The 18834-nt window shown below is 52.7% G+C and overlaps 10 protein-coding genes across 10 annotated transcripts; 6 read left to right on the top strand and 4 right to left on the bottom strand.

Annotated features, from left to right (window-relative positions):
- Nucleotides 1-459: 459 nt before the first annotated feature.
- On the top strand, nt 460-3262 carry CH63R_13671 (uncharacterized protein; the record flags this gene model as incomplete). The annotated part of the gene is made up of 8 exons (XM_018308645.1): nt 460-1071; nt 1133-1250; nt 1308-1328; nt 1385-1522; nt 1576-1731; nt 1901-2785; nt 2899-2980; nt 3136-3262. 8 exons carry the CDS (start codon nt 460-462, stop codon nt 3260-3262), a joined length of 2139 nt encoding a protein of 712 aa, XP_018150963.1.
- Nucleotides 3263-3484: 222 nt separating this feature from the next.
- Nucleotides 3485-4193, top strand: CH63R_13670 (Cytidine and deoxycytidylate deaminase zinc-binding region; the record flags this gene model as incomplete). Its single annotated transcript, XM_018308644.1, has 5 exons — nt 3485-3628; nt 3751-3782; nt 3848-3942; nt 3990-4056; nt 4112-4193. 5 exons carry the CDS (start codon nt 3485-3487, stop codon nt 4191-4193), a joined length of 420 nt encoding a protein of 139 aa, XP_018150962.1.
- A 224-nt stretch (nt 4194-4417) lies between these two features.
- On the top strand, nt 4418-4654 carry CH63R_13669 (Cytidine and deoxycytidylate deaminase zinc-binding region; the record flags this gene model as incomplete). Its single annotated transcript, XM_018308643.1, has 1 exon — nt 4418-4654. The coding sequence occupies one exon, from the start codon at nt 4418-4420 to the stop codon at nt 4652-4654; it is 237 nt and encodes a 78-aa protein (XP_018150961.1).
- A 626-nt stretch (nt 4655-5280) lies between these two features.
- On the top strand, nt 5281-6226 carry CH63R_13668 (uncharacterized protein; the record flags this gene model as incomplete). Its single annotated transcript, XM_018308642.1, has 2 exons — nt 5281-5333; nt 5386-6226. The coding sequence occupies 2 exons, from the start codon at nt 5281-5283 to the stop codon at nt 6224-6226; spliced, it is 894 nt and encodes a 297-aa protein (XP_018150960.1).
- Nucleotides 6227-6748: 522 nt separating this feature from the next.
- Nucleotides 6749-7608, top strand: CH63R_13667 (uncharacterized protein; the record flags this gene model as incomplete). The annotated part of the gene is made up of 2 exons (XM_018308641.1): nt 6749-6780; nt 6840-7608. 2 exons carry the CDS (start codon nt 6749-6751, stop codon nt 7606-7608), a joined length of 801 nt encoding a protein of 266 aa, XP_018150959.1.
- Nucleotides 7609-8100: 492 nt separating this feature from the next.
- On the bottom strand, nt 8101-8898 carry CH63R_13666 (uncharacterized protein; the record flags this gene model as incomplete). Its single annotated transcript, XM_018308640.1, has 2 exons — nt 8101-8806; nt 8867-8898. The coding sequence occupies 2 exons, from the start codon at nt 8896-8898 to the stop codon at nt 8101-8103; spliced, it is 738 nt and encodes a 245-aa protein (XP_018150958.1).
- A 1148-nt stretch (nt 8899-10046) lies between these two features.
- CH63R_13665 (aminotransferase class I and II) lies at nt 10047-10544 on the bottom strand (the record flags this gene model as incomplete). The annotated part of the gene is made up of 3 exons (XM_018308639.1): nt 10047-10310; nt 10375-10410; nt 10485-10544. The coding sequence occupies 3 exons, from the start codon at nt 10542-10544 to the stop codon at nt 10047-10049; spliced, it is 360 nt and encodes a 119-aa protein (XP_018150957.1).
- A 470-nt stretch (nt 10545-11014) lies between these two features.
- Nucleotides 11015-12244, top strand: CH63R_13664 (uncharacterized protein; the record flags this gene model as incomplete). Its single annotated transcript, XM_018308638.1, has 1 exon — nt 11015-12244. One exon carries the CDS (start codon nt 11015-11017, stop codon nt 12242-12244), a length of 1230 nt encoding a protein of 409 aa, XP_018150956.1.
- Nucleotides 12245-14542: 2298 nt separating this feature from the next.
- Nucleotides 14543-16711, bottom strand: CH63R_13663 (Peptidase family M3; the record flags this gene model as incomplete). Its single annotated transcript, XM_018308637.1, has 2 exons — nt 14543-14813; nt 14868-16711. The coding sequence occupies 2 exons, from the start codon at nt 16709-16711 to the stop codon at nt 14543-14545; spliced, it is 2115 nt and encodes a 704-aa protein (XP_018150955.1).
- A 1382-nt stretch (nt 16712-18093) lies between these two features.
- On the bottom strand, nt 18094-18698 carry CH63R_13662 (Myosin regulatory light chain cdc4; the record flags this gene model as incomplete). Its single annotated transcript, XM_018308636.1, has 2 exons — nt 18094-18122; nt 18188-18698. 2 exons carry the CDS (start codon nt 18696-18698, stop codon nt 18094-18096), a joined length of 540 nt encoding a protein of 179 aa, XP_018150954.1.
- Nucleotides 18699-18834: the final 136 nt, after the last annotated feature.

Raw genomic sequence — 18834 nt, 5'->3', positions numbered from 1 at the left:
ATGAGTGTCAGCAGTGCGACGCTGAACTTAACCGCGGACCACGCATTGGCCAGCCGTTCCCACCACCAAACAGCATTGCATTCAATATAATGCACGAGAAGTCAGCCTGCATCCCATCCGGCCGAGAACAAATCAAAGCTACTCGTACTCAGTGGTTATCGTAGAAATGTGTCATTGCACGGCCTGGGATTGGACCTACTTCGATTCAGGATGGCTGGTGTGATGAATTGGCAGTATTGTACTCTGTACAAACCTCAAAAGGGGCGCAGCGAGCTGCAACCTGCAGGAATCAGTGCGGGCTCCTACAGCCTGATTTTGAGATGGGACTATTCACCCCTCCTGGCTTCCGGTACACTCAGATTCACATAGACAGCGTTTTTCTTGATGTAGTTGATCGGACTTGTAGTCGGTGGTTTTTTCTTCTTCTTTCATCTTCTCACCCTTATTACCTGGATCAACATGTCAGGCTCAGAGCGTTTGATACCCAGGCCGAGTCGTCAACCATCCTCAGTCGATTTCATTGACCATCACCTACCTCGACATCACAAAGCTTTCTCCGACCTTATGGTTCACTATAATTCTTCACTGGGAAGATACGTACCCAGCAATCAGGCTCTGGAAACAGCGGCTGGAAACGCGTCCACATCCAACTCGCCCCTTGACACAGTATCGTCCCCTCACAACACTTCGCAAGGTCCTGAGAATACATCGCATCGAACGGTCCCTCTCAGACCAGCATGGGATACCATAGGATCCATGGCTCTTTGGAATGAGATCTTTCATGAAGCCATGAACCAATTCAGGGATGCGACAACGGAGCCCAAAGACCGGTGTAAATCCGGAACCAGTATCCGGGCCGAGGACGACTGGGAGTCTGTTTACACGAAGCTCGAAAAAGCCCAGAGACATTACCAAGATGAAGGCGGCCGAGTAGGGTGGTTCAAAAAGAAACGAAGAGACGCTGCCGATCAAGCGCCCTTTGTGGCCGAAGTTGTGGGAAACGCTGCAAAAGTCTTGCCAGACAGCGTGTTCTCTACCCCAATTCTGGGTGTTATACAAGTCATTTTGGATGTGAGCTTTAACCACTCAAAAGACCTATAGGAGATGGAAGTCTGATCTCAGTTCTTCACAGACCGTCAAAAAAGGGGCAGAAGTACGCGATCAAGTGTCTGACAGTCTAGATGGTCTCATCCCCATCTTTTCCGATGTGGAGCTCTTCTTGTCAACCTTCAGAGGCGATGCAAATATACGTAAGGCGGCAGTAGATTTGGCTGTCGCAGTAATAGAAGCGATCGAACGAGCAATAGGATTCTTTACTAGCAAGGAGAGTGAGTCTCATCCTCTGAGTCTCGTCATAGAACTGTGTAGCTGACTCGTTGGATAGTTGTTCGTGGGGTGAAAGCCTTTGGCCTCGGTAACTTCTATGAACATAACTTGGTGCAAAGTCTTGAGTCAATCAACAAAAAGGCACAAAGGCTCATGCAAGAAGCAACCAAGTCCGACATGTTCGAAGGCCGAATGTGTAGGTGGCGCCGATATTTTCTGACAGGGGAACAAAACGCTGATCCATCCCAGACTCGCAAGAGACCATGAGAATGTTGCAACGAGCGGCGGATGCGCAGCAAAAGTCATTAGAAGTACAGAAGCAGATGTCGGCGGAGCAGGCCAGGGAAATTTCGTTGCTTACAGACATCAAGAACTTGCTTGACGACCACCATAAGGAAAGAGACCGTAAGTCCTCTGGCTCAAGACGCTGTTTGAAAATCTGGACTAGACTGATCGCATATACTGTTGCGAAAGAGTTCACCATGGAAAGAGAAAGGCACCGGCGTAAGTCAATGCAAAACACTTCAAAGTTGTCTGCATTTTCATCCCTGTCTCTTTCTAACATCCCAAAAAGAAGAAGTCGAATTCCTCAGAGTCGAGATCATTTCTCTGCGAAGTGTATCTCCAGGTCTAGGGAACCCATGGGGGCCGTATATGCCACCGTCACAGCCTTCGCAACCCGTATTGGACTGGCCGGTGACCCAAGGCATATTGCGTCAGATACTCAGTAGCGGAGATATCGACCTCGTAGACGCGTCCTTTGCAGCCTCCAGAACTCCGGATTTCCCCTCCAGGGAACGCGCCCATGCCCAACAAATCGTCGGCAATCAACTCTTCCGCGCTTGGATGATGTCCCCGCACTCGGCCAAGTTGCTCATCCACTGGGACCGGAAGCCTCCAAGGCAGGTGGCCAACCTCTCGCCCTTGTCGCTCTTTTGCGTCTCTATGGCCGAGATGCTCTACGGACACCAGCGCTTCATTCCCCTTCTCTGGCTCTGCGGACGTCATATCTCCCCGGGTGATCGGTTCAGTGGAGGCCGCTCTATGCTGGCTAGCTTGGCCGACCAACTGCTTCGGCAACACGAGTTTGATGTGCGTTCTATCATGACAGCCGGTGCGGTCGACCTCAGCCGTCTGCAAGCCGGCGACGAGAAGGAGACCCTGAGGTTGCTGTATGCTCTCATTTGTCATATCCCTGAGGCCATCACGCCCGTTTTTCTTGTCGATAACGTCATATTCTATGAGCGTGAGGAGATGGAGGCCGACCTTGCCTTGTCTTCCTTGCTGAAGCTAGTTGTTGACGGGAACCTGCGCGCCGCCGTGAAGGTTCTTTTCACGAGTACACCGGGCACAAGACACATAAGGGGAGCGTTTGATGATGACAATCTGATACTGGAGGTCGACACTCTGCCAAAAACAGTTGGTTCTCCCAGTGACGAACGCGTTTCAAGAGAGTTGGGTAAGACTGTAGCAAAGGAATAGGCGGGTTGGAGAATTAGTCTATTTGACCAACATCTTTTGGGTTGAGACGGTGATGTATTCATTTCTGAATTCTGAACCTACAAAACTGAGGCCCTTGGGTCGTGTCATCGTTGTCTCTGGTTCCTGGCCCCAGTCGGTGTTCTCCCGCCTTCGTGACTGCGAAGGGAGCCGGGTGAGTGAGGGCGATGAAGCCCCACCTCCAGCTTTCACAGTTGTACTTTCCGTGTTCTTCCAAACCAATAGGGAATATTGTCAGAAAAACAAAGTCGACTCAGAGCAACAAGACCCTCCGGCAGAACAATTTGACTCAGACTACTCCTGGTCTAGGTCGTCCGATACCGGGACTGTGAACTTCACATCTTCTCCGCAGTCCCTATCAAACCTCTATCTAATCTCTCCTCCATCCGAGGCTGGACAGTCCTTCAAGATTGGAAAAGATAAGAAGAAGCGCTAACAGACCACCTGTCTCCACCATTGCGGGCCTCTGCGGAGATGCGCATGGCATGGTGATGGCTTCAGTTTCCGGCGCGATGTAATCCAGCTATCCGAGAACACGGAAGACCCCGCTGCTGGATGGCAATGAGTATAAAGCGAGCCCCAAGCTGGAACACGTCAAATCGGGTTGTGGGCTTTCATTGACAACTTCCCGATTCGGAAAAAAAAACACATCAGCAACATGCTTCGTTCGATTATTCTCCTGGTCCTGGGCGCTGTGACCGCTAGCTCGGCCCACTTTGTGATTCCCAACGATGACCAAGACATGTCCGGTCTCACCGTCAACTCGATCCCCGCTGTGAAGAGGGTCGAGTACATGCGAAAGGTCGGTAGAGTTGTTTCTTGACAATTACCTGTCATTAATGCACAAACTGTGGTTGTAAATATGCAATGGCGGTCTTGTTTTCTTATGTACGTCTTCTTTTCTGGCAACTAACGGACATTCAGGCGAACGAGGCCCTATTCAGACAAAGCGGGCCGTAAGTTCCTTTCCCAGTTTCGTCCTCCCCTTCTCCGGTCTCTGTAGACTGACAGGGTCATCCAGCTGCCCCTTTGCCGCGTTTGGCACCATCATTGTTAACCACACAAGCGACGAAGTCGTCTGCGAAGGCGCAAACTTCAGAACCGGGGATCCGACTAGTACGTGTTGCGCAATGAGAGTACGGACTTGCCTAACACAAGCCCAGTTCACGGAGAGATTTCAGCCATCAACGCATGCACGGCAAGGTTTGCTGAACAGGGCATGACTCCTTCGTAGGTTCTACATTGTTTCCTCTGTGCTTACTTACTCGGACTGACCTGTTGATAGCGAGATCTACGCGGCATGGGGAGACCTCTCCATCTACACGAACGCGGAATCGTGCCCAATGGTATCACTACCGGAGACTTAAAGGTTGAAGTTTCGACTGACGTGCTGTAGTGTGCGAGCGCCATTCGCTGGGCTGGTTTCAAAGGTGGGAGTTACGATGTCAACGAGCTACTCTTCAGCACTAACCTATATCCCATCAGAATATGTATACGGAACCACGATCCAGCATAATTACAACGTCGGCTGGGGCGTAATGACTCTTAGTAGTGTGAGTAATTGGGACTTATGCCTGTACCTGCCGAGTCCATGCTGACTTTGGGGCCTGGAAAGTATGACGTCTTTCAGCAGTCTCGTCAGCTGCCAGGATACCAGACCGTCATGGTCGGACAGATCCTGACAAACGAGACGGATCCCTTGTTCTCGTGGCAGTATAACGCAAGCGCCCCGTGTCCTAACGAGTGCTTCCGGGTTCCCAGCGCGACCAGGGGCGGGACCACATGCTCCAACATCACTGTATCCAGGAGGGACTACGAGGCCCTGTGAGCAGCTTTGCCTGCATAAAAAGAGTTGTGATAGAGCAGAACCACCCTGGAAAGTAAAGAGCTCAGGGTTTCATCTTGGATCCTATGATTGCTTCAGCATTGCAGAAGTCAATTCTATGTCTATGAAATGACCTGAAAGCGCATGATGTTCCCCTTCGCTGCATAGTACCTATGTGAACGAGAACGAAGAGTCTCCCTTAGCTGGTCAAGTTACTCAAGCCAGGTTTTGTTCTGAGAGAAACCTTGAATGGTAAGCAGATTAGGTGACTCTAAACAGCTTAAAAGCTTGACCTGGCGGACTCCATAACGGTTTCTGCCAGCTCTTGTCGAAGGGAAACCCCAAATCCACACCACGCCTTCTTGCATATGCACTACACATTCTTGCTGAAAGATTGACCTTTCAGATTCAACGATACTCAAACAGGCAGCGTGAGACAAAGCAAACAGGTCTATGCTGTCTACGATGCCCCAGCCCCCCTTCCAACAAACAGCAACACACACCATCAGGCCCGTCTCATCGAACCACCACCCCCTCTCACTGTTCATAAAAGTTTCTCCAGCATCAATTGGTCTTCTTCCGACCTTCGCCCCAAACCTCTACCAAGAAGCCAGCGCAGAAAGTTCGGGATGGCGTCGACAGCCGAAGGCGATTCTCCCGAGAGAATTCGAACTATTGAGGAGTAGGAAAGACTTTGACCCCAGTCTTATCGCGTGCAAGCTAACTCCAAACAGAATTTTCAAGTCGAGACAGATCACTTTTCTCGTTGGTCCAGACAAAGTCAAGTTCGCCGTCCACGAGCATGCCTTCACGCGCCTGTCGGAGCCCCTCCGGATCATGCTTGCCGGCGGAGGCATGAGAGAAACTCTGGAGGCTAATGTGGTCTGGGACGATATCGAGCCTTCAATCTTCACCAGGCTCATGGAGTTTGCATACTACGAGGATTATTCGGTCCCTCACCTTCTCGAGAAAGCCTCATCGAACCCTCCCCCTGGACCCAGGGCAAGATGGCGTGGCGGCAACGATTTTGACGAATCCGAACACAACGAGTACCTTAACTCCCGCAATATCAACTCTTGGATGATGGATTATGAGGGAGGTGACAATGGAGGCGAAAACGGAGGCGACAGACCCGGCAAATGGAGCTACTGCCGCGAACACTTCGCGACCCTGATGCCGCTTTCTCCTGAGCATCACTGGTTCAATGACCTCCGAGGTTGGAATCGCACTGGATACTCAACTGCCTTCATGCTGCATATCAAGCTATACGTTCTTGCTGATCGGTACAACTTCGACGCGCTCACGGAATTATGTCTCCAGAGGGTTCGCGCGAGTCTTTTCGCCGTTAACCTCGAAGAGGAGTTTCGCGAGACGCTGGTCGAGATGCTCAAGTTCGCCTACTCGAACACGGGACGGTTTGACACCCTCCGGATGATGCTTATCCGTTACTGTATCGTCCAGATGAACCAGCTGAAGCGCCACGGTGTTCTCAGTCGCCTCGTCGAAGAGTTGCCAGACATTGCGTCCGAGCTGCTGCTCGAGATCCCTCAGCAGATTTGGGAGGATGCGCTTTAGCTGAGTCTTGGCGTAAGAAGACTGAGGCCAAGAAGCGGGAGTCTGACGCAGGGGAATAGGGTTTACAGATACATGGCGTATACTTCTGTAGGATAGATCAGCTTATGAAACAAGGAGACAATGGCTATCTTTCCACACATGAGCCTTGTGATTGCTGCTGTAGAGGAATCCCACACTCGGCGAAGGCAACCTGTTTTGTAAACAAAGATTGGGACAGAAGCAAAAGGCTCCAAATCGCCGTAAATGAAACACATAAGGAAAACGCGTCCGTTTTCTTCGCTCCCGTCTCATCCAGAAAAGGCAGGAAGTCGCCATCACCTTCTTCTGACGACAGAAAGAATCCAGGGTTTCCCCTTTCCTTGAAACAAGAAATAAAGGCAAGAAAGGAGCCAATCCAAAAACGTGCATTTAAGCCATCGCCGTTTGGGCCAGGGCTCCGAAAGTCGTCCTCCAACCCACACCACAACTTCAACTGATACCCCAACAGCCACCCCGCTCAACGTTCAGTACTCTCTGTTCAAGATGTCTCTCAAACGCAAAAGAGACATGGATGAGTACGATAATCTCCTCTCACTTACAGATCCGTATTTCAGGGGGCTCTAACTTCGAGCAGGATCGCGCGATCCCGCGTCATCAAGTTTGTCGTCGGGCCCGAGAAAGTCGAATTCAACGTCCACGAAGCGTCCGTCACTTGGCTTTCTCGGTCACTCAGCGCCCTACTTACGAATGGCATGCAAGAATCCGTCGAGGCACGGGTGGTTTGGGACGATGTCGAGCCAGGTACTTTTACCAAGTTCTTGGAGTATGCCTACAGTGGCAGCTTCACCATGTCGGACGAGGAAATCCAGCCGACAGAAGAAGAATGGCCTTCCTTACGGGAAAAGATAAAGAGCAATCGATTAAAGACGAGGAAGCTTCGGCCTCATTATATATACGCCATGGACTATCTTGAGCATTGCAATGCATCGTCAGCCAGCTCTGCTATTACCGAAGCAAAGTCGGAGGCAAATTCGTCAAGAACCATCACACAAAGCACTCGGCACTCAAAAGCATACTACTTGGCACATGCGCGCCTCTACATCCTTGCGGAAAAATACGGCATAGACGGACTGAGAGAACTCTGCGTTGAGAAGGTGCGGCAAAGCTTGGTTGACAATCCCGGAGAGTCGTATCTGGTATCGGCACTGACCGACATGTTTCGCTATGTCTGGCCCCGAACAATGCCAAACGACGCGTTTCGCACATTGCTGCTCCGTTACGCCATCACTAACATCCGATGGATGATGTCGTCAAAGAGGTTCGCCCAGAATCTGAAGGACCTTCCCGACATGTCCCAGGAGTTGCTCACAATGATTCCCATGACCTACTGGGAGGCGCTTTGAATAGACCAAGTAATCATCTCTGTGGCTCATCTTTTGCTTTATCTTTGGCAATTCGAGATTTAGAATTTCTCCTTTGACTTGTACTATTCCCATACAGGGAAGGGGGACAGAAGGGAAACGGTGTCGATTGGAGACTAGGCATGGAAGCAGATCGTGAGACGAAAACGTCAGCTGAGTAGTGATCCACAGCAGGAAGAGTGACACACCAGGCAAGGTGACATCGACCGATTCGAGGGCACAGCATCTTCTGAAGATCATACAGGCACAGCGGAACTGGTTTTGAGGATGGGTATCTCTAGCGACAGGTATCTTATGGCTGTATTCTAAAGCTAGTCCCCCGATCCAATAGAAAATAAGCCAAGGACAAGTTCCCTAAAGGAGTATGTCCTCACACTTTGTCTTTGGAAGTTGGTTCCAACTTCGGCCATGTCTTCCCCTTCCTTTCCAACCTCCCAAAGCATCCCATGAATTCCAATCCCAGTCTTTTCAGCCTCAATAGTGAGAGGTCAGTTCCACCCAGTATGAGTACGGGGCCATCAACAGAAGAGCGGTGGATATCTCGGGGGTATTCTTCAGAACACGAACGGCTTCTGCCGACTCCATTGCAGTTCGCAAATCGAACAAGATAAATCGAAGGAGCACCTCTCTGAACTTGTCCTCGATGTTGGTTCTTGGCCAGATGGACTCCAAGAGCATCCAAACAGAGCAGGCATCATTTTTGTCGAACGTACTATTGGCCAAGCTAAGTCGAACTTTCTCGATGCAGAGGTCCATGAGCTCTGAAAGATCACACTGGTTCGCTAGGTTGTAGAGGCGGGCAATCGACATGTAGTATTCGAAAGAATGTTGGATAGATTCTCGAGTGTCGTCTACCTTGTCAAAGTAATCATTGGCATATTTGATTGCCACGTCCGGGGCTCTCATTGAGATGAAAGTCATGAGCGACATCTTAGAAATATCCTCCCTTTGGTCAGGATCGATGATTGTAAAATCCTGAGTATAAGCGTATTCCATGAACATGGTAAAGGTGTCCATCTCAAGATGCTTCCACACCACACTTCCCTCGGTGGACTCATTTTTCTTGCTTCTGAAAAGTGCTTGGAGAGAGTCGGAGAGATTTGCGATGGCGGTCTCATGAATGTAGCATGCCACTCCTGCCTCGCCGATGATGAACTTTATGGTTTGAGACTGGAAGATGCTGCTAGGGCTTGAGTAATTGATTTCCCACAGTCTCGCAATAGGTATGGGTCAAACTTACTCTCCAAGGCTTGTCTTTCGTTTGAGAGACATTGTGGGCGGTGTGGTTGGTATGGGAAGGTGTTGTTGGAGTTCTGGAAAGATCGAGGTATTCTTTGACTCAGAAGGTGTGATGAGCCCTGGCAGGGATGCAGGTATGCCGTAAGAACGGCGAAATCAACTGAACAAGCAGTCAATTTGCTGCCGAGTTGTTGTGGGAGAAAAGAGCCGTCACTGGTTGCAGAAATTTTTTAATTTTTTAGTAGCGTAAGTAAGGAGGTTGTGCAAAAACGAAATAGAGCTTGTCGGTCGTGGAGGCAGGGGCGAATAGTATGGTGCCTACCTAGCAGGCAGGTAATGATGAGAGAATGAACTGGCAGTGCAAAGCTCCTTCCCAACTCTTAGAAGGGGCCTATGAAAATGAGGCTGGCCGATTAAGAAGGTGCAGATGTACGCGTGATACCTACAGGAGTATCATGGTTTTGAGATCAACGAAACTGAACCTGCTGCCACAATCTTTGGGTGAGGTCACAATGGGAGCACGCAGCCATCTCCTAACCTGCCGCCAACATCTTCGTCTCGATGATCAAGACAACAAAGAATGCCCGCAAGCTCCAGGATGGGATAATGGAAGGCTGCATGGCTCCCGAGAAAATGTGTTTTAGGTCAGATTATCTGAACGGTACACCAATTGCATCTTGAGCCTTGATTTCGCAAGTCCGGGCCAGGAGGGATAGGAGGAGATATCCGGTCCCAACTGGTTTGGCCAATAGTAGTGCAGATCTAGGACAGCTCATAACCCGGCACACCTGCTTCTGGAAAGCACGATTCTCCTCGTATGTTTGCTCTTTTTCCTTTCCATTCTTGTTTTGATATAGAATATGTTTCATCAATGAAACCTCCATTGGCTCTGGTGAAAAATTCAAGCGTCCAGCTTTGCTTTACGAACCACAGATGGACTCTTTTGTAAGTAACGGTGACCGATGCCGCAGCGGGTAGCTGAATGCAGTGCGACATCATGGCTTTGGCCTCAACACCTACACTGTAGTGCTTGCTGAGTGAGCTTTGCCTCGCACTACACGGCCAACACTATCTCTACGCCCGTAATCCTCGGCATATTGGCCGGCGTTCTTCCTCATCCGGCAGGCGCGGCCCGACATTTCCAACAGCGAACTGATCACGGCCATGGCATGTGATATGGGCTAGACCATTGGGGACTCACTGAGGAGCTGCTGAGAGTTCCGAGTCCCTTCTAACGGCTTCCGGGTTAATCCGATATTATTGTAGCGGAACGACTTCTGGCATGAGACCAGGTTGTGCTTCATACCGTCGTGCACACTTGCGTGGATGAACTTCCCGAAGACGAGCCCGTCGCACGCGTGCGGAATGGCCAGGAAGATGGCGCTGCTGGCCATGCCGCCTTTCACGACCAGCGGGGCCGTCTCGGCGCCGTGGCAGTCGGCGACCTTGTGTTCAGGTCTTCCGTGTACTTGAGTAGTCAAGCGTCAGCCGAAGCCCGGAAGTGCTCACCCAGCAGGCGGGGACGTGCGCCAGCTCCTCCTTACTCTTCAATCGGCTGTTTCGGATTTCCCTACTTGGATGGAAAATATTGTCTTCTTTAAAGATCAACCTTGACTTACAGGTCCCCTGAAGCAGATCCTGGCCGAACCCTCAAGCTTTTGTTGCTTTATCTCGACCATGGCAGGGGGTGGAGACTGTTTAGGGGTCCTTTGACGGTGGAAAGCTCTTGGAGCTCCACATGCCCTTGGACTTCAACGCATTCAAGCCTCGCGGTTAGTTCATCCAGAGACTACCAATGTATCCTTGGGACCACAAGACCGACTATTGGGGAGAATCGAGAATGGCGCATGAATGGCGATGCGCCGAGTTCCCAAACCACCCACTCCTGGGCATCCGTCGACTCGAGAGCACCAGTCTGGAGCGCTATCTCGGGGTGAGTCAAGCGCTGTGCCGCAGGTGGGAGAGTTAGACCCTATCAGGTGCTAACATGCAGATGGTGTGTTGCATCTCTGCCAAGACTGTTTATCTCCCGTTGGTTCAAAAATCAGCAGCATCCTGGGAATGATTTTCATACCACCTCTAGCCTGTATCCCTGGCTTCTTCAACGCACGACTTATTCTGAGTCTTGAAATGTTGGCTTTGCCTCGCCATGGCATCTCGATCAGCCACCAATCTCGACCACCTCCCGACCGAGATCCTTGAACAGATTCTTTTCTCCATCACTGATCTCCGATCGATTTACCACCTCGTCACGGCTAGCCCGACTGCATCTCGCGTCTTCGAGTCCTCCGAAGTGGGACCCAAAGCTCTCGATCATGCCCTTGCCGCGTCGATGTCACCCCATGTGGTCGAGCTGGTCCGCCGCGTCGGTCTGGTCCGCACCGTAACCCCGGAAAATTCACTGGCATCGTCGCTCCGGGACTTTGCCGAGAGGTACACCCAGTGCCAAGGCGGCAAGGACTCGTCTCTCAACTTGGCTGCCCCGAGTCTCGCGCGCTCGCTCCGCGGCCAACCTCCTCAGCTCGTCCGGGGCATCCTCTTGACCGCGCGACGCATCTGCTGCCTGGCGTGGGCCTGTCTCGAACACTACCGCGGCCAGTGGTCCTCTGTGACCCCAGCCCACCTCGAACGCGGCTTCGCTTGGGGTGCTGGTGGTGAGAAGCCATGGCGCCAGGTACCCCCTCCTGGGAAGCCGTACAAGCTACAGCCTGTCGGTCCACCTTGCTGGATGGAGGAGCAACGCGTGATGCGCGGGTTCTGGAGGTTGCAGCTGCTGATCGACCTGAAGCTTGCAGTTTCTGAAGGCCGCGTGGACTGGGCCCTGGAGGACAGCCAACGAGAGATGTCTCCCGAGATTCTCTTTGCGGGCTGGACCTGGCAAAAAGAGGAGTTCCTCACCGTTGTTGACTTCGTTGATCGTGTCCAGGGCGGTCCTGTTCTGACGCAAGGCTCTCAGCGTCTCCAGGCCCCCCCTCCAGGCTGCAAGTCTGCAAAGAAGTGGCAAGACCCGGCTTTGCCAGGGGTGGTTGACCCCAGATGGTCACGAGAGGAAATATCAAAGGGACGGCCACCGTGCTGGACGTTCTACATAGTCAGGCTCTTGAGGAATCCGTTTTCACCCATCCGCGGAGTTCCTTTCTGGCCGTACCGTCAGCTAGGACTAGTTATCTGGGATGAAGACAAGCTAGAGGCGCTAGAACTATCGTACAAGCCGTATGCCTCCAGAGGAAGTAAGCTTCCCACAAGTTCAAGCGACCAAGTCTTCACCTGGAGAAGCCTCTTGAGCCAAGAGCTCATAGCCGAACTCCAGAGGAACATGGAAGAGAACTTCCAGAAGAACGGGTTTCGATTCATGCCAAGCGATAATCCCGATATGTGAGAGCTACGAGGCTATTTTGCTGTGATCTGGGTCTTTCAAGGACTTTGCATCGGATCGAACCGAAGTTGCAGGGCTTGAGCGGCTAGGAGAGCATGAGAACCGGACAGGAGATGTAAGCCAGGGGAGCAGGTTCTACACAATTCGTACTTGGAGACGACAAGGAAAACCCTGCGCCAAGATCAGCATGTCGAGAAAGAAGGAGGATTCCGAAGAGAGTGATAATTGAAGCAGACGAGAACAAGCTTGGCCCTTTCAAGCGGTTTGAGGGGTGACGAGGCTTTTGGCTGCGAGACTTAGTAAGCGCCTCCTCCCAAGGCCATATTGTGCTTCAGAGATATTTTCTGTGCTAAGTCTCGGTGTTAAATTGTAGGGCGTAACGCACACGAAGGGCCCTTCGCGAAGGGGGGTGATAAGTGGCTTGCCTGGCTGTTGTTAAGCTGTGTACGAGGACTGCTGCAGGCTTTGGCCCAGTTGGCTGCTACGTTGGACAAGAGAGCACCTTTTTTTAAATCTGATGATTAAGTACCTATGTAGAAGCGCGTAAAGTTTCTATTTAACTGCTTGAAGCCTTGGTTTATTGTCAAATAACTCATACGTACTTCTTCTGCACCAGAGGGTCCACCCTTGTTTCCTGTGTCTCCAGCATATGCCCTATCCTGCAGTTACCAGACGCCCTGCCGGGCGTGACTTAGTCCCGTTATCTCTAAAGGGTTGTAACAGATCTAGAAACCCCCTTAGTTGCAGGTAGGGTTGTAGGTGATGGCGGGATCGTATGACACGCAACGGTTGTTCCCGCATATCGGGATGTAGTTGCAGCTGGTCAAGGAGCCGCAACAGTCGTCATTACATCTTGCGTAGAGCCCTACACATCGCTCTATGTTTCGTTAGGTTAGTCCCATGTCTATGGATTGAACACGTCTTGAACTTTCAACTGACTTTCGACAGCGAATAGTGCGCCCGTGTCAGCCTCGGGGGAGGACGGCACCGCCGCAACAAGGGCGACGAAGGCGAGGAGGGCAATCTTTAACGTGGAAGGCATCCTGTTAGAAACGAAATCTTATGAACGTTGAGTGTTTTCGTCACGTAAAGTAGAGGACGGTGTGCTGATCCTGAGCTAATGATGAAGAAAATGAGACGAACACGCCCCTTGGAGTTTGGGGGATGTCGGTTATAAACGAGCCATCCGAGGACCTGCTTACCATGAGGGCAAACACGACAACAAGGAGAGATCCTTAACTGCTCGCAAAATCTTAATAGATTGTGTTCGAAGTGGTTTCTATTAACAATGCTACCATGGATGAAGCCGTTACAATCCTTGAGTATGAATCTCCGCCAAGGCAAGGTTTCGAAGTTGCCGATAATCCGTCCACGGCCAATCAACCAGCAAGCCCGTTGATGAAGAAAAGAGTAAAAGGCCGGGATACTCCACAACTCCGGAGAAAATTGCAACATGTCACCTTGGACTACTCCGACGCATATACTTAGAAGCTGGGCGTGGTAGCTAGGAAGGATGCCGACGGCCCGAGGCGGCCTCGAAGAATGCCCAGGCCGAGAGGAAGAATACGGGAGCCTCGGCCGCCGAGCAGTGGGATAGGTCTAATAACGGTTTCGCTGTTACTAGGTACTAAAGCTCTTGGCAGCAAGTCAGTAAAGAGGGTTCCCAGTACCCATTGGGCAGCCTACGACGACCATCATCATCACCACCCCCTAACAGGGCCCCAACTTCTCCACCCTACCCTGGTCCTACTCCGACCACTGCCCAGGCCGTGGGAGGACGATGAGGGAAGAGCCTCTCCGGCTCCGCCCACTGCGTACCTTGAGATCGCCTTCAGACATTCGACGTGTGCAACGTGTTGACGGCGTTCCCGGCAGGCAGCGGCATCGACCGCTCAAACCCGCTATTCCCTGATAGGGCGTTCGAATTAGCTTCTTTCTTGGGGCACGGCACGACGACTTAATGTACGAGGAAACGAAGCAAGTTTCTCGGGCTCGTTGAAGTGCCCCAGACTTCAGGGACTGGGTCCCCGTACGTCAGCTCCCTCTACGAACGCGAGCGTTAGGCCGCGACGGCTGCGATCCGAATCTCTTTCAAAGCAAGATGTGAAGTGTATTTAGGTTGAGACGGCGAACCGCAAACACCGAAGCAAAGGCAGTTATTCCACAATCCTGCATGATGGCTTTGACGATGTTTATTGAAAGGGTGAGCCCCTTAAGGTTGATCACAGTCGTGATCTGGTACTATTATTTACACTTCAGAAACCGTCTTGCTTCCACACATCGCGGTACCAATCGGGGCCCTTACTGAGGGATGCCCAACTCCTTGTAAAAGGATTCGGTGCTGGGCTTGCGACCAAGGAACTGCTCCAGGGTCAACATCTCTTCCTGACTGCCGCCCTTCTCAAGGACGGTGTGTCTGTAGCGACGGCCCTCCTTGCCGTTCATAGGGTCTGCCTTGAAGACCGAGTAGAACATATCGGTCGAGTAAACCTCGGATGAGAGGTAACCGTAGTAACCAGCATCGTAGCCTCCAATGAGATGGCCGAAGCAGGCCTGTCCATTGCCCCAGGTGCTGTGACTGTTAGCATTCTGTTGGTCTAAAGAGACAAGCCGAGACATATCATACCTCTTCTCGCCCTGAGCTTCGGGGCCCTTGATGCCGGCAATCTCGCCGCGAAGCTCGTTGTAGACGGCCGACAGGTCCATGTTCTTGATCTCGTCGTGGCTCTTGGGAGTGTGGACCGTCATGTCAAAAGTGCCAAAGTGGAGCTGACGCAGGTTAAAGAGCGCAGCATTGACATGCTTGGTGGAAATTTGCTTCTCGATGAGGTCGTCGGGGATCTTCTCGCCCGTCTGATAGTGTTGAGAAAGAGCCTTGATGACGCTGGGGGTCCAGCACCAGTTCTCCAGCATTTGCGAAGGCGCCTCGACAAAGTCCCTGACAGTGCTTGTACCGTGGAAGCGGCTGTAGGTGCAGCGACCGGCGAGGTCGTGAATACCGTGGCCCAGCTCATGGAAGAGCGTGACAACCTCGTCGTGCTTGAGAAGAGAGGGTTTCTTGGGCGTAGGCTTGCTGAAGTTGCAGACCAACGCCGTAGCAGGGTATCTGCGCGAACCGTTCGCTTGCAGATAACCAGGCTGCAAGTTGAAGTTGGCGGCGTGGCCGTACTTGCCCTGGCGGGGGTGCAGGTCAAGGTACAGGTAGCCGACGAAGCCTTCTCCCTCGGAGGCATCATCCCAAACGCTGAAGATGATGACATCCTCGTGCCAGGCGATATCCTCGCCCTTGCCCGTGGGGCTCAGGGCCTTGCGGTCCTCAGGCTTCAGCTCGACGAAGACAAAGCCGAGAAGTTCCTCGAAAATCTTGAGCATCCCGGTAATGGTCGAGGTGATGGGGAAGTACTCAGCAATCTTGTTCTCGTCGATACTGTACTCCTTCTCAATCATCAATCGGTCGTAGAACTTGTGGTCCCAGAGGTAGTAGTTGCCGTCGTTGGCAACGCCCCGAGCATCGGTATCGGACTTCTTGAGCTCCAGAAGGTGCTCAACCTCCTTGGCACCACCGGCCGTCAGACGAGAGCGGAGATCTCCCAGGAAGTCGTTGACGGTTTTGGTGGTCTTGGCCATCTTGTCCTCGATGCGGAGGGAGGCGTGGTCAGGGTAACCGAGCATGCGGGCGGCCTCGTCGCGAAGGATGATGGCCTCCTTGAACAGAGGGACGTTCTGGTTGCACTTGTTCTCGTTCTGGATAAAGACCTTGCGCCTCGTCTCGGGGTTCTTGGCGAACTTGAGGGTCGGGAAGAGATCTGGGTACTTGAAGGAGAGCTTGAGCTTGCCCTCGTTCTCGGCGGAACCCTTCTCCAGACCGTCAATGACATCCTCGGGGACACCGTCAAGCTCCTCGGGAGTGAACCAGATGCCGCCGTTTTCCTCATTGAGGTTCTTCTGGAACTCGATCTGGATCTGGCTGAGACGCTTCTTGATCTCCTTGAAGCGATCACGCTGGGGACCAGCGGGCAGGCCCAGACCCATCTTGACGTAGTTCTTGTAGTCCTTCTCGAGCAGACGCAGGCTCTCGGGATCCAGACCTTCCGAGTCCTTCTTCTTGTGGATGGCCTCGACCAGCTTGTACACATCCTCCCTCATGTTCACCTCAATGGAGAACTCGTCCATGATAGTATCGGCCTGGGTCGAGGCCTCGCGTAAGGCGGCGTCGCTCGAAACGTACTGGTAGAAGCCCAGGATGCGGGTTGAAAGCCCGCTTTCGTTCTCATCCTTGGCAACAGGTCGCATGACATTATCAAAGGTGGCCTTGTCGACGGGGACGTCGGCGACGAGCTTGTCGAGCAGAGCTCTGGTCTGATCGCATATCTTCTTGGCGTCGCCGACAATGGACTCTTTGGTGCCGGTAAAGACGGGTGGCGCCTGGGGCGGTGATTTGTACTTGTCGGGAACCATGGTGCTGGTCATCAAGGGCCGGTAGGTCGGAGCAGTGGGTGTGGCGAAGAGAGGAACCTGGACTGGTTTGAATCGCAGCTGGGCGAAAAGAGAACTGATTCTCGGGACTGCTCTGGGGGCCGCCAGGATGAGGGCTGCAACGAGGAAGATGAGGAAGAAGGTGAGGGACAGGAGGGAGGAGCGGCGCTTGGAGGAAGCGGTTGACGCCAGGGCGACTGGACGAAACACGGCTCGATCAGTCGGTCGGTTAGGAGTCGGGGCGGGGGAGGGGGAGGAGGAGCGGCTGCAGGACCAAGGTCGATGCGAATGGATGCAGGAGGAGGAGGTTCGATGCCGTAGGAACTAAGGTAGTGGGTGTGGCTAGGCACAAATGGAAAGTGTAAGTGAAGGAGGGGAATGAGGGGTTGTGGACTTGCAGGAGCACTGGCTGGGGAATGTCAATGGTTGGTGGTTTGGGTGTGTAAGTGGATGAAGGCAGAAGGTTCACGGGGTTCCTCCTCCTCCTCTTTCCGCTTAGAGGCTCAGAGCTTCAAGCTCCCCGGCGCTACGACGTCCCGGGCTGCGACGCCCCACGGTGAAGCGAAGCAAGCGGGGTGCCTGCACTGTTGCACCTTCACTGGCACTGAAGGGGAGGGGTGTGGGACACTTTGGCGGCCTGCAGGTCCAGATGCAGGCCACATCGCCAGACAGGAGCGAGCTTATGTAAGACACGTGCACCCGCTATTTTGTGCGGGGTTCTTTGTTGCCGGGCAGACCAGCCAAGTCCAAGTTTCCTGGTGCGACATCATGGGTTGGGTCAACAAGGCCGGGTCGCGACTGCTGCCGCGTTGAATGAAAGGAGACGAAAAGGAACCATCGGTAGCATCCAGCTAGTTCGTCCAGTTCTATTGGAGGGCCTTGCAGACGATATGTCAAGAGGTAGGTGTGCATGCGCAGAACCCCCAAAGTCATCCTAAAATGTACCGACAAACAAGTACGAAGCACGAGGCAAGAACCCCGTCGAACCCAGACACATCAACTTGTTCCCTCCTTTCGCGGGGCCATTATCTTAGTATCATGTTGTTTATTTCGTTTGGTGTCGGGTCTTGTTTCGGACTCGGCACACGTGTGTGTATCTTTGTGTGTGTGTGTATGATCCAGAGAAAAGCCTCTGATGAAGAGCTCAACTCCAGGATACCCAAATTCCCTACAATAGCGGAACAACGCAATCGCAAACGCAAAGCAAACGCCGTTCCCATCGTGCCAGCCATGCAAAATGTCTTGTTCTTTTGTCGGCAAGCCTGCCCGTCCGTCCCGTCACTCCATCGCCGTCTTGAATGGTCGTACAACGCTCGCTCGAATCCTAGCCCTCAGAATCGTGTCTCGTGTCAAGATTGTCGGCCGAGATGGCAAATCTAGTTGGCGAGAATGGTGCGAACAAGCTCTGTGGCGACGTCCGGGTCAGTGGTCGATGTCCGCGATTGAGTACGGAGGATGCAAGATGCTTACCGGTGTAGTTGACCTGGCCAGAACTTGTGTCGACGGCCTTGAGAAGCTCGTCGACCTCCTCGTCCGTCATCTTCTCGCCGAGGTTGGTCAGGATGTACTTGAGCTGGCCGACGCCGATGAAGCCCGTCATGTCCTTATCAAAAACCTGGAAGCCGCGGCAGTACTCCTCGGGCTCGCCGGGGTCGCGGAAGCCGCCGGGACGGTTGAGGATGCGCTGGAACGTCTCAAAGTCGACTGGACGGCCGGTCAGTGGTTGCGACTTCGTTTGTACGTAGCTGCTGTGCTGGGCACGCGCGACAAAGCGACCATCAACAAGGCAGGGGAACTCACAGTCGCCTCCAACGTTCTTCTCGAGGTCGCGAATCTCAGTGAGGGTGGGGTTCTGGCCGCAGGCGCGGAGCAGGTCGCCCAAGCTGTCGATAGCAACACGGCCGTTGCCGCGCTTGTCGAAGAGGGAAAAGGCCTCCTTGTAGTTGGTCGAAGCCTGAGCGTCGTACTGGTTAGAAGCCATTGCGAAGGAAGTATGTGTTTGTGTGTGTGTTTGTGTGTGTCTGTTTTGTGATTGTGATGGGTTGCGCAAAAGGCTGGCAAAAAGATAAAATGGTTCCTCGGATGCGATGGATGGTTGTAAAGTGGGAGAAGAGAAT

This window comes from Colletotrichum higginsianum, chromosome 10, assembly GCF_001672515.1.
Source record: "Colletotrichum higginsianum IMI 349063 chromosome 10, whole genome shotgun sequence".
NCBI classification, from domain to species: Eukaryota; Fungi; Ascomycota; class Sordariomycetes; order Glomerellales; family Glomerellaceae; genus Colletotrichum; species Colletotrichum higginsianum.
Note: the sequence above shows the minus strand (reverse complement) of the source record. Positions and strands in the feature narration are given on the sequence as shown.